This window comes from Sinocyclocheilus anshuiensis, unplaced genomic scaffold (genome assembly GCF_001515605.1).
Source record: "Sinocyclocheilus anshuiensis isolate Anshui unplaced genomic scaffold, SAMN03320099.WGS_v1.1 scaffold63, whole genome shotgun sequence".
Lineage (NCBI taxonomy): Eukaryota > Metazoa > Chordata > Actinopteri > Cypriniformes > Cyprinidae > Sinocyclocheilus > Sinocyclocheilus anshuiensis.
This window is the reverse complement of record NW_015552625.1, coordinates 2677255-2691966: the sequence shown is the minus strand read 5'-3', so window position 1 is coordinate 2691966 and position 14712 is coordinate 2677255. Positions and strand designations below refer to the sequence as shown.

Below are 14712 nucleotides of genomic sequence, written 5' to 3'. Positions count from 1 at the left end.
TCAGTCTGTGTGCATTGAATTTATTTAATACACGAGTTTCACAATTTGAGTTGAATTACTGAAATAAATGAAAATTTCCACGACATTCTAATTTATTGAGATGCACCTGTATAATGTTGTAGCAGTTGTAGCATTTGAAATGGCTGATTTTTATTTGTTTGTAGTGTTTTTTGTTTGTTTTGTTTTGTTTTGTTTTTTCTTCAAATTTGAGAATAGCTCTCTTCTTTTTGTGACTGTGTTTGTGTAACGCTTTTGTAACCAAAGTAGGAAGGCAGTTACTTTATATGTCAGTCATCAGTAAGACCTCCTGCCAGATTTCAGCTGAGTGCCACCATGCCGATTGTAGGTAAGTGTGCTCCCTTCAGCAGAGCTCCTTCAGGGGCTGCCTTTGATCAGAGCTTCCTATGAACTCTTCAGCGACCCTGCCTGCTCCCGCTCCAGGAGGACGGCCATTGCTAAGGGACATAGTGCCATCAGCCCTCCAGTCCCTGCTGCCTCGTCTGCACACCGCCAGACATCAGAAAGTATAAAGTTAGGAGGAAATAGCATCCCACTCTTAGGGCTTTTCAAGATGACTGGCCTCCTCTGCTCTGAGATGTGCTTGGTTAAAAGCCACTTCACTCACATTTGAAGGTTATTCAAGAAGTTCTAGAAGTTTCTGACTGGAAGTGGGAAGAGAGAAGCTTCTTTTGAGTGTGCTTTGATGCCACTGTTTCACTTTATACTAGACAGAAGAGTTTCTGGGAAAGACAACAGCAAGCTTTTCGCTTTTATTTTAGGCAAGTACATTTTGTAAATGGGAAGTAAGCAAGTTCTCTTTGCATAACATACCAGACATTAAGTTAAAGAACAATCTGAAAGTTAATGGTACATGCCAACAACAGCAATTATGTTGCTGCCAGGATGCATTGCTTTTAGCAACAAGGTGAGGTGCATTAGCTAGTTTGTTCAATAGATTGTGGCAAATTTTCTTGCTGCTTAAACTCATTACACTTTTTTTCACCAAAATCTACTTTGCAAGAATACTGCAGTGTTATTGCATTATACGTTACTCATATTAGAATGCTAATGAGGCCAAACTGTCTGATGGACAGAGCATTTAGATTATTGAAGGAATGTTTTGGCAGGTTCTCTGTAAATAAGAAGTATATAACACATGCATATAAAAAACTGCTCTGCTTGATTTGGTCCTGAAGGCCATCTTCACAATACCGGAGTTCTCTGAAGTATGACAGCCTGTAAATGGAATTTTGGACCCCTGTAGTAAATGTGTTTCTGTGTCCCACGTTGACCTCTAACTGGTCAGGAGTGGTTGATAGGAGAGAAGAAGTGTGTAGGTTCTGTGTAAGAACAGGTGAGGTCACAGTCTACATCTGCAATCTCTCTGTCCTAGATCTGCCACCAGGCCTGTGCTCACAGGTCAAAACTCAGGAAGGGATTCCTCTCCCTCATGTATAACACGCTGTACTCCAAAGACCACTGCTGTCTAAATACTTGTAAATGCTGAACAAGATCATGCATGCTGGAAATACCACACACACATAATTTTATTATAATTATTTAGTAGGTTTTCTCATAGTATATGTACTAAATACCCAGTTTATACAAGTACACTGGGGTTTGAGTCCACATTGAAAATCTGGGATTTAAGTAAAGCTGAAAATAACAAGTCTGATCATTTAAAAAATAAAGCCATAATTATGATTGATTGATTGACGATTGACACTTTATTACTCCCAAAGGAAATTCAAGGCATCTAATTAGGACTTTGAAGCATTTATGACATTGCAGATTTGGCCAATTTGTGACATTGATGAAGTGAAAAGGCCAGATGTTCTTGCTTCCATTGAAGCACAAGATGCTCATTGAAAAAATTGAAACATCATGTCACTATAGCCAAATATTTTAAAGAAAAATACTTTTCACTTAAATGGTTATGGTGATAATTATATTCAATTAGAAATGCCATGATGCAGATATTAATAATTTACACACTATCAAGCTGCAACCTTAAAACATCTTAATAAATGTATTGAGCTCTGTAGCTGTTAGTCTGGCAGATGTAGTTGAAATAGACTATTCAATCATGCCTGTAACATGTTCAGCCTTGACCTTGCCACTCTTCTGGTTTGATTAAGAGCTAAGCTTTGGCCAGCACACTCAGAGCTCTGTGTTCCCATATAAGAGGCAGTCAAGACAGAGTTAAATTCTGTAAACAGTACTAAACTGTCTCTCGCTCTGTACTCCTACGCTCATTCTTCACTTCCTAATAATGCTGCACAGCTCGGCCAATCATTCTCTTCCAGTCTATCGTATTTTCTTAGTTAAATCCCCTTTACACCAAGAATGATAGCTATAAAGAGCTATAATGTGTGCTGCTGTTATGCCATCTGTAGCTATAAATGCTTGAGCTCTTTAAAGAAGATTGGATTCTGATTGGCTGTCAATGTTTTTATAGTTCATCAGGTGAACAAAAAAACATTCTGAAAGTGATTCCAGCAATATTGTTCCTATGTCTTTATCATTATAGTTGTGCTATTCCTTTAAATTCAAAAAGATTTTTTACTGTACAACTGTATCATTTTAGTTATTGTCTTTGGTTTTCGAATGGCATTTTGTCCATGACGGAATCAGTCTTTTAAGCGTTTTCACACTAATAGGAATTTGCAGTGACCAAGAGATTGCGAGACATTCGTTTTTAATGGGAGTTTTTTATTTTGATCTTGATACCATTGGTTATAGCATCCGATTAGGAATGCCTACTAGTACCCATCTGTACAGCCACCAGACATTAAATGGCGATCACACCATACAGGAACTTCTCTTGAGTCTATCGAGATTAGGAAGGGCTGGGGGTCATCCAGCGGACGGGGTAAGCCAGACAGGTGGTCAGATTCCTCCATTCCGCCTTCAGAGCAGGCACGTGTCCCCCATCCCACACACACACACACACGGTGGGTGGCCGGCTTTGCTCGCCTCTGCAGCATGCAGGAGCTGGAAGTTTTTTTCTCTAAACAGCCATGTGCGGTGCTGCGGGGTGGGAACAACATGATCTTGAGGTAAAAGGAGCTCAGGCGTCCCCGCAGCCTCTCCTGAGCTTGATCCTAGTCGCTGCAGCTTTCCTGCTTTCTCAGCTGGATCAGGCCCCACCCCTCTGAATATCTCCAAACCAAAATCTTGGCCAACTGAAATATACTCGCAATTACCAGCCCAGTCACAATGCAGTTAGCATGTGGCAACTAAGCCTGGGCATTCTCTTTCACTCTTTCACTCACTTACTCTTGACATCGATCGCACGCACTTCTGCATCGTGGTGACGCTCCAGAGCTTGGATTAGCAGGAATGATAGGCATGACATTCTCACCAACAATGTAAATATTTTGGCACGGCCTTCCCGATGTCAGTGGGCACATCGTGGCTGCCACCTGCGAGAGAATGAGGGAGAGGCGTGTCTGACTGACTGCCTACTGCAGCACACTCTCATAACGAATAGACCTTCTAATGAGGTGCCATTTTTAATCGTTAAATATTTATTCTGCGTTAATGAGAGAGATTAGCCTTCAATATTTTTCAGCGTGGGAATCTTCTAATAGAAGACCTGTTTTTTTTTTTTACCCTTTTCCTCTCGGTAATGAAACGTTTTATCTGCTTCCCTCCAGCCATTTCACCATTGCAATGCTTGTTGTCATTCCTAACAAGATCTGGGCTCTCAAATTTGTTTGATGTTAATTTAACAAAGAGCGTCAGTAAGTGTTGATGAGTGGGATTTTTCTGGTCATACTTTGAGTCTTGAATGTCATATGTGTGTGGCCTCTCATAGGGAGTTGTTTCCTCAGCTGTCACGAGGCTTGTGCGGCATTCAGAATTGAATTAAGAATGCCTTTCAAATTCCAATTCAGTTCAGAGTATGCAGAGTTGCTTTTTCAATGCAAGTAGGTAAAATTAAAGGCAGTCGAAATTCAGTAGGGATACTTAAAATGTGTATTTTTAACTAGAAAAGCAAGGTTTGTCAGGACAAGCATTCAATGTTACCTTGAGTGATAGGGAGATTTTAAAGAATTTTTAAGAGTCTTAAAGTTTGAAGGTTTTTAGGCCGTAACCACAGTCAGATAGATAGACAAATACAAATTACAACTCGTGTATTACAAGGAAGCCAATTCTTCAGCTGACCTTACAACAGATAAATGACTGATAAATAACCATCTGTTTTGGTAAATTCCCAACATTATGGTAAAAAGATGTTGCTGTGCTACATGTAATTTGGAGACTACGTATCCAGAGAGGCTAGTGAATGTAGTTGGAGTTCCTAAAACCAGCCAGTAATCATGAATGACTAAAATGAAAATGATTGTTCAATTCAAAATATTTTTGGGAAAAGGAATGGTAGAAAACAGTTTGATGGATGTTTTTAGAAAGAGGAATAATAGATTTAATAGCGCTTGTCATTCTTGACACTGTCCTCCCGCATTTCCTTTTGTGCATTAATACAATTCTATGTTAAATGTGCATATTGCTTTAGAAAAAAGAAAAAAAAAAGCCTAATAATTTACCCATTTGCATCTGCAGAAAGCATCCATTACACATTTTTCTTTTGTGTTAATGTTAATATTTTTGTAGACTGTTTGACTTCTTGGGTACTCCCCTTGTAATTTCACCATTTTTTTATCTACTTTTGTTTAGTGTTGCATGTAGTTGGAGTTCCTAAAACCAGCCAGTAATCATGAATGACTAAAATGAAAATGATTGTTCAATTCAAAATATTTTTGGGAAAAGGAATGGTAGAAAACAGTTTGATGGATGTTTTTAGAAAGAGGAATAATAGATTTAATAGCGCTTGTCATTCTTGACACTGTCCTCCCGCATTTCCTTTTGTGCATTAATACAATTCTATGTTAAATGTGCATATTGCTTTAGAAAAAAGAAAAAAAAAAGCCTAATAATTTACCCATTTGCATCTGCAGAAAGCATCCATTACACATTTTTCTTTTGTGTTAATGTTAATATTTTTGTAGACTGTTTGACTTCTTGGGTACTCCCCTTGTAATTTCACCATTTTTTTATCTACTTTTGTTTAGTGTTGCAACATAACAGTCTGATACAAAAGCTTGTGCTTTCTGTTTTGTTTGCTTGATGATAAACTGCATCTAAAGTAATTTATTCCAAAATCATCAGGTACATCAGCGAGGCTTGCAAAGTCATTTTGTTTGACGAATATACACAGAGTACCCGCCCTTGAAAAGAGGTAGGCATGGTTAACTAATCGCTTTCATAAGGTCAATGCTGATTTTATTCACAACACTGGCTGTCACCATAAAGCCCATCCTATCCTAAGATGGCAGCTCTCATAAAAACTACTGTCCAGATTTGAAGACTTCCAATTTAAGCTTGTCCCAGTTGTGTTAGTTATTTAGTCTCTTTGTCCTCTCCAGTTATGTCTGGCTCGCTAATTGCTGTCCTGTAATCCCACAATTAACAGAGCCTGTGCTGCAAGCATTATCAGGAGATCAGCAGCGGCCAGCGACTGTGAACCCTGCTGGAGCTCTTCAGCATGCAGCTCACATCAGTAAATCAGCTTAATTTGGGTAATTCCTTTTCAGTCACTCGTAATACATTCTGTTTTTGCACTATTTTCAGAGAGACAGAGAGAGAGAAGCCGGCGTTCTCAAAAGCCAAACACAAGCAGCGCTTTATCAGCACCGCCGCCCTCATTCTCACGTAGCACTCTGAGAAATGGACGGGTAAAATAAACACTTTAAAGACGTAGTTTAGCCACACTTCACATGCCCAGTTGAAGTCTGAATGGGATGAGAAGCAGCAAAGCACTTTTATCTCCGTCCACACTAAAAGAAATGCATAGATTTTGATAGACAGAGTTCAGCCTTTTTTTTTTAGTTTTTGATTTCTTTTTCTGTTTTTTTTTTCCTCTCAGCTGAGATTAGAAATGCCAGGAAGATGACAAATGGTGGGGGGAGTTTTATCCTTTCTTCTTTGGTTTTGTTCCGCCTGTGTTTCATGCACTGGAGTGAGTCTATTTGGTGTGTTATTCATGGTGAATAATCAGAGGGGGGCAGCGGCCTGTGGAATTTGACGGTCAGCATTGTGGTGTTTGGGTAGCGAGGGCTTGACCCTGGGGTTGCTGGGGCAGGGAGGCTGAGGAGAGGGTACTCTCATGGTCCCCCTTCATCTCTTTGTCCCAAACAATTGTGGTTCAGAGAATGAGCATTGCTGTTGTCACCCTGCAACCGTCTCAAATTTAGGGATTCAAAATTATAGCTTCGATAAAGCCACAATCTCCAGCTGTTTGTAAAACATTTCCTTTGATCAAAAATAAGCTGATCTTTTTTTCCCCACCATCCTCCACAGCTTGTAAATTCTATAAATAATTTGCATTTTAATTGTCCAACAGGACTGAATCCATCTAAAGATTTTTTTGTGCTATTGAAGTGTTTTGTTATTGTAGAAGCAGTCTGTATTTTTTCACTTGAAAATTGGATGTAGCAGGTAAGCTGCAGGCTCATTAAATTTCTCCACACACAGTAGCAGTTTAAAGTGCTATTTTTTTTAACTTATTATTGATTGAAGCAGTCTAGTTTTCTTTCAGGTGTGTATGTGTTTGTACAGGTAAGATGCCCATGATGCCTGCACACCTGTGGCTCAAATTCAGTGTGACCTTGGGCCCTAATGATATCCCCCTCCTCCACTTTGCCCAGAGACCTTAATTCTCTGCCCGTTGTGTGTGGAAGCCCCCTGCTGGGCACTTTGTGCACTGCACCATCAATCCTCTAGGCTAATTAGGGCCGTTTGCCAAGGCAAGCATTACTATTTGCTCATAGTTGGGGTTAGAGGTTGAAAAAGGCCATTAACCACAAGTATTAAAATTAGGTGTGTAACATGTCCCGCACCATTTGTGCTACAGGAATGACCGATATCATGTGGTTTGTTGAAGAGAGTTGCACTATTATAAGATTTTTTACTTGGCTGTGGCTAATGTGTTTGGGTAGACTTACATTTAGGTTGGGACCTTAGGCATATCTAGGGACCAATACATTATAGATACTTGGTGGGCTCTTTTAATATGGGTCATTAAACAACCACCAGAACACCCTAACAACCACAAAAAAAGCAATTTACCAATTGTGTAGAACTAGCTTGACAACCACCCACATAACCTTAGCTTAATGGATTTTATTTTGTGAAAATGTAAAAATGTAGTTTGGTATAAAGTGGTGTAGATGCATTTACTTTCCAGCTGCTGTTTTGATCGAGTTTGGATCTGATTTCTGTTAGCGGTCAAGATACAAGACAAAGGTAGATTGAGTTGTTCTGCTGTAATTAGGTTAGAGCAGAAAGAAATTGGAGTGATTGAAATCTGAGAGCACCTCTGCCCACATGGCCCACATACAAGCTCAGTCAGTATGGATTAGGGGTCAGAGGTCATATTGGTCATGGGTCAGGGAGGCATGGCAGTCTTGCAGGGTAATTTATGCAGCACCACAGAAACTAGCTCCCTCATGGTTGCGTTGTACGATGTCTTGCGATGCACATTTAACACGGTGTCCTTACTGGGTGCCATGCCATCATATGATTAAAACCACCCATTTCATGTAAATTCCAGTTTATCATAACCAACTTTGAAAAGCCACGTGTGACACATAAATGTGATTTTGCTATTCTTTCAGTGTGGACAGTCAGTTAAGCACAGGAAATTATTTTTTGTGAATGTGTGTGTGTGTGTGTGTGTGTGTGGCATATCTTCAAGGTGATACCATCCTTATGCACTTGTTCACGCCCTGTCTAATCAGTCATTTTTCTTGCTCTCACACATGGTTTCACATTTACTCACTCCCTCATTCTGCCCCATTAACACGGCCGTGTATTAGCAGAAAAATCTCTGTCACAGGATATTGAGACAAACTTTCCATTTGCTGCTAATTAAAGAACAATTCTAGTAAATTTCCAGCTTCTCTTCATTTCCATTTCTCTCACACTTCAGAATTACATATTTAATACCAACAGCATTTTAATTGTTTGAGGTTGCCAAGTCACTGTGTGTGTATACTACCGGTCAAAAGTTTGGAATAATTAACATTTTAATGTTTTTGAAAGAAGTCTCTTTTTTCACCAAGGCTGCATTTATTTCAGTAAAAATACAGAAAAAAGTAATACTGTGAAATTGTATTACAATCTAAAATGTTTTCTATTTTTATATATTTTAAAATGACATTTTTTTTGTTATGGCAGCGCTGAATTTTCAGCAGTCATTACCAAGGCTGCATTTATTTCAGTAAAAATACAGAAAAAAGTAATACTGTGAAATTGTATTACAATCTAAAATGTTTTCTATTTTTATATATTTTAAAATGAAATTTTTTTTATGTTATGGCAATGCTGAATTTTCAGCAGTCATTACTCCAGTTCAGCCTAAACATTTTCAACATTGATAATAAATATCCTTATTATTAATAATTGAACAGTAATAATAATTTATAGTAATTAACCACAAATATGCTAATTAGAATGATTTAAACTCATTACGAGGGAAAATGCAATTCTTTTAAACATGCATACGCCACTTTAGGACGTCAGTGGATCTTTCTTAGTTAGCAGTGACATTTTCCTGCCTTTCTTGCGTTTTGCTTATCTACTTCCTTGACTGTCTGTTATCCCTTGTACTTGTTCTCTCTTTGCATCTTATTTCCTCCCTTAGTCACACTCCCCCATCTCATTTCCTCCTGTGCTCATGTGTACCATTGCTCTGTAAGCATGTTTGTTTACTGACAAGAGCAGTGTAATAAACACAAGATATGCATGGCCATCCTGATCATTTCCTGGTCGAGTTCAGCTCTGAATAGTTCATGATTTGCATTCTCTGACTCAAATGTGAAAGCTATTCTCTTGAGATGAGAAATGCTCAGTAGTAATTTTGTCCCGGCTTCAACAGCACATGCCATGTGAAACCATTCTGTTCAATGATTCAGGGCTGCCGTTCCCCCTCGCTCATCCTGTTGCTTTACCGTACAGATAATATAATGTTGAATTGGACACACTGACCTGGGTGTATCTTTATGACCTCGTGAATTGCAACGTGTTGCGATGGAAACCTGCTGTTTGTGTGCACTTGTTTGCTTGTGTGTGTGTTTTGAACTGATGGAGAACTGGTCAGTGAGGTTAGAGTGCTCCCAGGCTAATAATAATCTAGCTTTCCGTATCAGGATGTGTTCCTCTGTAGGGTTCATTCTGAGTTTGATAAATTTATTGCAGCTGAGCACTTCGCCGCCATTCTCCTTTTCTCTTTATAATAATCTTTGCCTCCTTCCAGACAGGTGAATTACCACATTAAGATTCTTTGCATTTATTATTAGCCTTTGAAGGTGGAAGTGAAGGTCTGTTTCTAGTTTCTAGCGTCTTTTCATTCCTTATGCTTTTTCTCTCATTTCCTTTATTTTTCTCTTTTAGCTTATCACCCGTCCTAGACAAGGTGCCTTTGACCAAAGCACAGGCTATGCTTGTTCATCTGTGGGAAAAACGATCCTTTAAGTGCTAGCCTGATTTATAGTTACAGCATGGCTGGCATTGATCATGTCAGAGACTGATAGCTGGCTGTAAGCTGACAAAGCCTCTCTTGGTGGGGAGAGGAAGGAGAAAATGTGCCTGCGATCCAATGATTTCCATCTCCAGCGTCTTGAAACTCGATCTAACTGTAGATTGCTCTTTCCTATGGAGATTAGTTAAGATATTCTCAAGTTTACAAACAGTGCGTTCCAATTAAAGTTTTGAATTACCCATCGTCTGCCCTCCCATGCTCTAATTAGTTCTATGTGGATCCAAAGTTCACCTTTTAAACTGTTCAAGTCACTTACCTATAAGGTCAGTGATCTCTCTATCCCACCTCTAATGCTATCTTACTGGAGTTCAACGGCTCCAGGACTATTTTAGGAGTCATGAGAAAAAAGACTACTCCATGGTAATGTAGTGATCCACATCAGCAGTCACAATAATAGCAAAACCACATGGCTGCTTGGAAGTATAAGAGTGAAGCAACATTTGGTCTAGGCTACAACCACTTCGTCAGATCTCCTTGCTTCCCCCGTTTTATCCACTCTTTAAAGGTACTTGATAATGTTTGGACTGATTGCATCTCTTCTCTCTCTTTCTTCCAGGCTCTGATTCATCCTGCCCAATGGTGAATGTACCGTCCATGCTGGGCCTCTACATGGGGCAATGTTCACCATCCCGTCCCAGTGGTGAACACCCTCAGAGCATCCACTACTGAGGCCAGCGGGGCAAGTGAAGCACAGACCTCAAAGCACTCCAGTAAATCCCAAAGAGCCCTTTGCACTGAGAGGCACGTGCTTATTTAAAAACTCGGCGCACAGCAACGTAAAAATCGGCAGCAAAATAGCTGATCCTTTGTCGAGTGGTGGTGGAGGAGGAGTGTCAAGAGTGATCAAGAAACCCAATCCTCTTATCCCAGGCCCAAGACGCCAGCCGAGAGCGAGTGCACTCAGGGAACGCTTGGTGGGGGTGAAAGAGCTGACTGACCTGATTGGAGGACTGTGGCTAGAGGCAGCAATCAAAGCGGAGACACGCGTCATGGGCTATGGGGGCCATGGTGACCTAGCATAAATGGCTACTCCTGACCCAAAGCTTGTGCCGGTGTCTGCTGCTCAACCCTTTTCCTTTTTCCTTCTCTTTTCCTCTCTGTTGTCCTCCTCCTGCTGCGAACACTGTGACAGTCAGGCTCTCAGCCTCCCCTCTGCCCCCCTCTCTTCCCCGGTCTCGCGTTTGCGCTGTGGCCATGGGGCTGTGGAAGTTAGTGCGGGGTGTCAGGCAACTCGAGCTCCACCGCCTTATCCTGGCGCTCATCGTCTTTTGCCTGCTCTCCATGGCTTTCCTGGCCTACTATGTCAGCAACAGCCCTAAAATAAAGGAGGCGCCCCCTTTGCCCTTTAGTGACTGTGGTGGGGTTGTTGCTGCCGCACCAGGAGGGCAACGGGCTCCTCTCTTCCTGTCCCCTTTCACAGGCCGGCAGAGGATGGTTAAAGCAGTGGATAACTCTCGAACAGAGCCTGTGGTGCTGGTCTTTGTGGAAAGCATCTACTCTCAGCTCGGACAAGAGATCGTGGCTATCCTCGAGTCCAGTCGCTTTCGTTACCACACTGAGATTGCACCCAGCAAGGGGGACATGCCTACGTTGATGGAGCGTGACGTCGGCCGCTACGCCCTGGTCATTTATGAGAACATTCTCAAGTACGTCAACTTGGATGCTTGGAACCGTGACCTACTGGATAAATATTGTGCTGAATTTGGTGTAGGCATCATCGGCTTCTTCAAAGCCAACGAGAACTCGCTGCTTAGTGCCCAGCTGAAGGGCTTCCCGCTGTTCCTGCACTCTAACCTGGGCCTACGGGACTACCACATCAACCCTGCCGCCCCATTACTGTACATCACCAAACCCAACGAGGTGGAGCAGGGCCCGCTCCCTGGCGATGACTGGACAGTCTTTCAGTCTAACCATAGCACCTATGAGCCCGTGCTCCTGGCTGTCACAAAATCCTCAGAAGCACTGGCCCATTTGGGCCCCCACCGAGCCCTTCATGCCACTGTAGTTCAGGACCTTGGCCTTCACGACGGAATTCAAAGGGTGCTGTTCGGCAACAATCTGTCATTTTGGCTGCACAAGTTGATTTTTGTGGATGCCATAGCGTATCTGACAGGGAAAAGACTCTGCCTGTCCTTGGAGAGGCATCTGCTAGTTGACGTGGATGATATATTTGTGGGAAAGGAGGGTACGCGTATGAAGGTGACAGATGTGAAGGTGAGTGTCTTTTCTAACTTAGTTCATGCAAAAATGAATATTCTGTCTTCATTTACTCACTCTCGTGGCGTTCCAAACCTGTATGGCTTTCTTCCTTGGTTTAGAACGCTGTGAGGATGACTGAATTATTTTCATTTTCGTTTTTGGCTGATCTAACCCTTTAAAAGTTCTTAGGTTGCTCAGTGTTGTTTACCTATGAACATTCACATTGATCTCTTCATCTCACCCAGTGTGTAACAAGCAAAAGTCATGTTCTTGAAATGGGTAACATAATGTATTGGCTGAGATAACATGGTGCACTAATGATGCTTTGAGCACTGTAGTGTCATGGAGATTCGAGGCTAAAACAGCTAGTACTCAAAATAATGTGCTTGTTAGAGCAAGGGATAATTGCTCTCTTTGGACAATGTGCCTATTAACCTCCTATTTATTAGCATTGTTGCCAAAGGGGCTGATTACATAGACGTAGGAATCCCTCCCAGTGCTCATCATCAGATTGAGTAGAAGCTTCCGGCCTCCTAAAGTATGGAAACTGCAATGCTGCCCATGGCAGTACTTTCAGGAGCCGTAAATGTGTAGTGTACACATGCAAAGATAGATACCACCCAGAGGTTGTCCTCTTTGAAGCCAGACAAAGTAAATTAACAGCTCTAATAAGAAATAATAGGGCAATTAATGTCACATTTGCATTGACAACATGAAGATGTTTCTTCAGCGGAGGAATCTGCCTTGTCTGTCTGCTTACTGACTCAGTCAAGCAGTTAATTAGCCCGCCATCAATTGTATTTGTCATTCTGTTACACAAAGTCAGTCCAACGAGTTTGAAATGACATTCTACAAAACAAAATTCTACAATAACAAAAGTTAGCAATTGGTCATTTTAAATGTAGTTTGCTAAAATGGTGAATGGATAGACGTGACAGAAGAGATGTCAAATATTTCTCTTATGTTAGAGGAATAGCTTACACAGTAATACGTTATTCAGTCATTTATGTGTCATTACTCTGCCTCTATCATTTCAAACTCGTTGGACTGACTTTGTGTAACACAAAAGAGAAACAATAACATGGCCACTTTGTTCAATATAATGAACTTTAGAATAGAATGAAAAGCTCCAAAATTACAAATAATTGTAATGTCAAAAAATGATTACAGAAGTTACATTTTAGGTGAACTATTACTTTTCTATAAAGTTGCATAGCATGGGTGGGAATCATGGTCATACCTTGGAAATGTTAAAACCTACCATAGTAAAATATTTTCACTCGTTAAGCTCACCCTCAGGATTCAGGAAAGTAGAGCTGGGTTTTGACACAAATTTCACGATTCGATTCTCATTCACAAGCTTGTGATTTGATTCGATTCCCAATTTGATTCGATACAATATTGATTATTTTGGATATATATCTGATACACATGCAAAATTTTCTCAAGGAAAAAAAAATCTCTTAACTAATGCTGTAAAATATACATGAGTCAGTTGGTACTACATTACTATAATATTGAAGGTTAAAACTGACTGATTTTTAGGCTATACAACTGCTTAAATTACACTTAATGAAGTTTTTATAATAAAAGTTACAATTACATCATAATATTTCTACTTCAATTCGTTTTTTTAAATATAAACATTTAAATGGTGGCTATCATAAAAAATATATATAAATTAAACTTTGAAGAACAGTAAAAGTTATAATGAATATACTGTATGGTGCATATATTTAGCAAAATGCTCCTCTCTACACAGTTTATTTTTCTATCTGACTAATGAGTTTATGGTCACCGAATATGTTTTTCTGAGGTAAATGTGACGTTACGTGACATTGTTTACCAGCTGTTATATTGACGTCTTTGCGCGGCTGAAGCACAGATTGAGCGATTACAAGAGACAGGATACGGATTGTAAAATTGTACTCTTTCTTTTAACTTGCCTTTAGATGTTTAGTCATGATTATTTTGTGCTGAGACTGGTATTAATGTGGAGGAGATTATTAGTTCACGTGCGCCTCGCGCTACCGCGTCTGTTGAACTGAGGCGGCGCCGCGCCGCGCTACAGCGATCACACCACAAAACAGCGCCAAAACGGCATTTATTGTTTAAATACCGCAATACAATGGACAGATTTTGAAATCTTTGCTTCATATTGAAAGTACCCAAGCACAATGCTTATTGCGATGTATTGGATGGGAGGTGCCCTTCAATGTTCTGTCCATTAACTGAAAACAGGCTAGAATAATCGATTCTTGGGATGTAAGAATCAATATCGTTTCGTAAAACTGAGAATCGATTATTGAGATTTCGATATTTTTTTACCCAGCCCTACAGGAAAGACATCTTTAATCTAACTGAATAATATCTCACCTTTTTGGTGGTTCTTGCCTTTTTTTGTATAAACTAATACCGGTATCGTGGTGGGTGCTCTCAGTGCCTTTACTCAATTTCATTTTCAGCAAATGCACATGCAAATGTATATTTAATATTATGTTATACTTTTGTTTAAAATTTGTTGTCTTGTGTAACACCTGAGGGTATCCATCCTGTACCTTGGTATGAAAACCACTGTATACAAGTTAAAGGGTTAGTTCAGTCAAAAATGAAAATGAAGCTGCGTTTTACTCACCCTCAAGGCATCCTAGGTGTATATGACTTTCTTCTTTCAGACGAATCCAGTCGGAGTTATATTAAAAATTGTCTTTGATCTTTCAAGCTCTATCGTTGTACTCAGCGGGTGTTGCATTCCTTCGGTTCAAAAGACGTGAAATAAAAAGCACCCTTCCACAAAAAAAAGTGTCTCACACGGCTCCGGGGGGTGAACAAAGGCCTCCTGTAGCGAATCGATGCGTTTTTGTAAGAAAAATATCCATATTCAAAACGTAATAATCACTTTAATGTAG

The 14712-nt window shown here is 40.3% G+C and overlaps 1 protein-coding gene across 5 annotated transcripts in view; it reads left to right on the top strand.

Moving 5' to 3' along the window:
• ndst2a (N-deacetylase/N-sulfotransferase (heparan glucosaminyl) 2a) overlaps positions 1 to 14712 on the top strand; it is a 145080-nt gene that overhangs the window by 115992 nt on the left and 14376 nt on the right. For 4 of the 5 annotated variants that reach the window (XM_016457707.1, XM_016457706.1, XM_016457704.1 and 1 more), the window contains one exon: positions 10161 to 11818. In XM_016457707.1, the coding sequence (XP_016313193.1) occupies positions 10799 to 11818 (1020 nt within the window). In that variant the 5' untranslated portion in view covers positions 10161 to 10798. Of the gene's footprint in view, positions 1 to 5476; positions 5583 to 10160; positions 11819 to 14712 lie in introns of all 5 variants that reach the window. The other variant, XM_016457705.1, reaches the window with a different exon arrangement.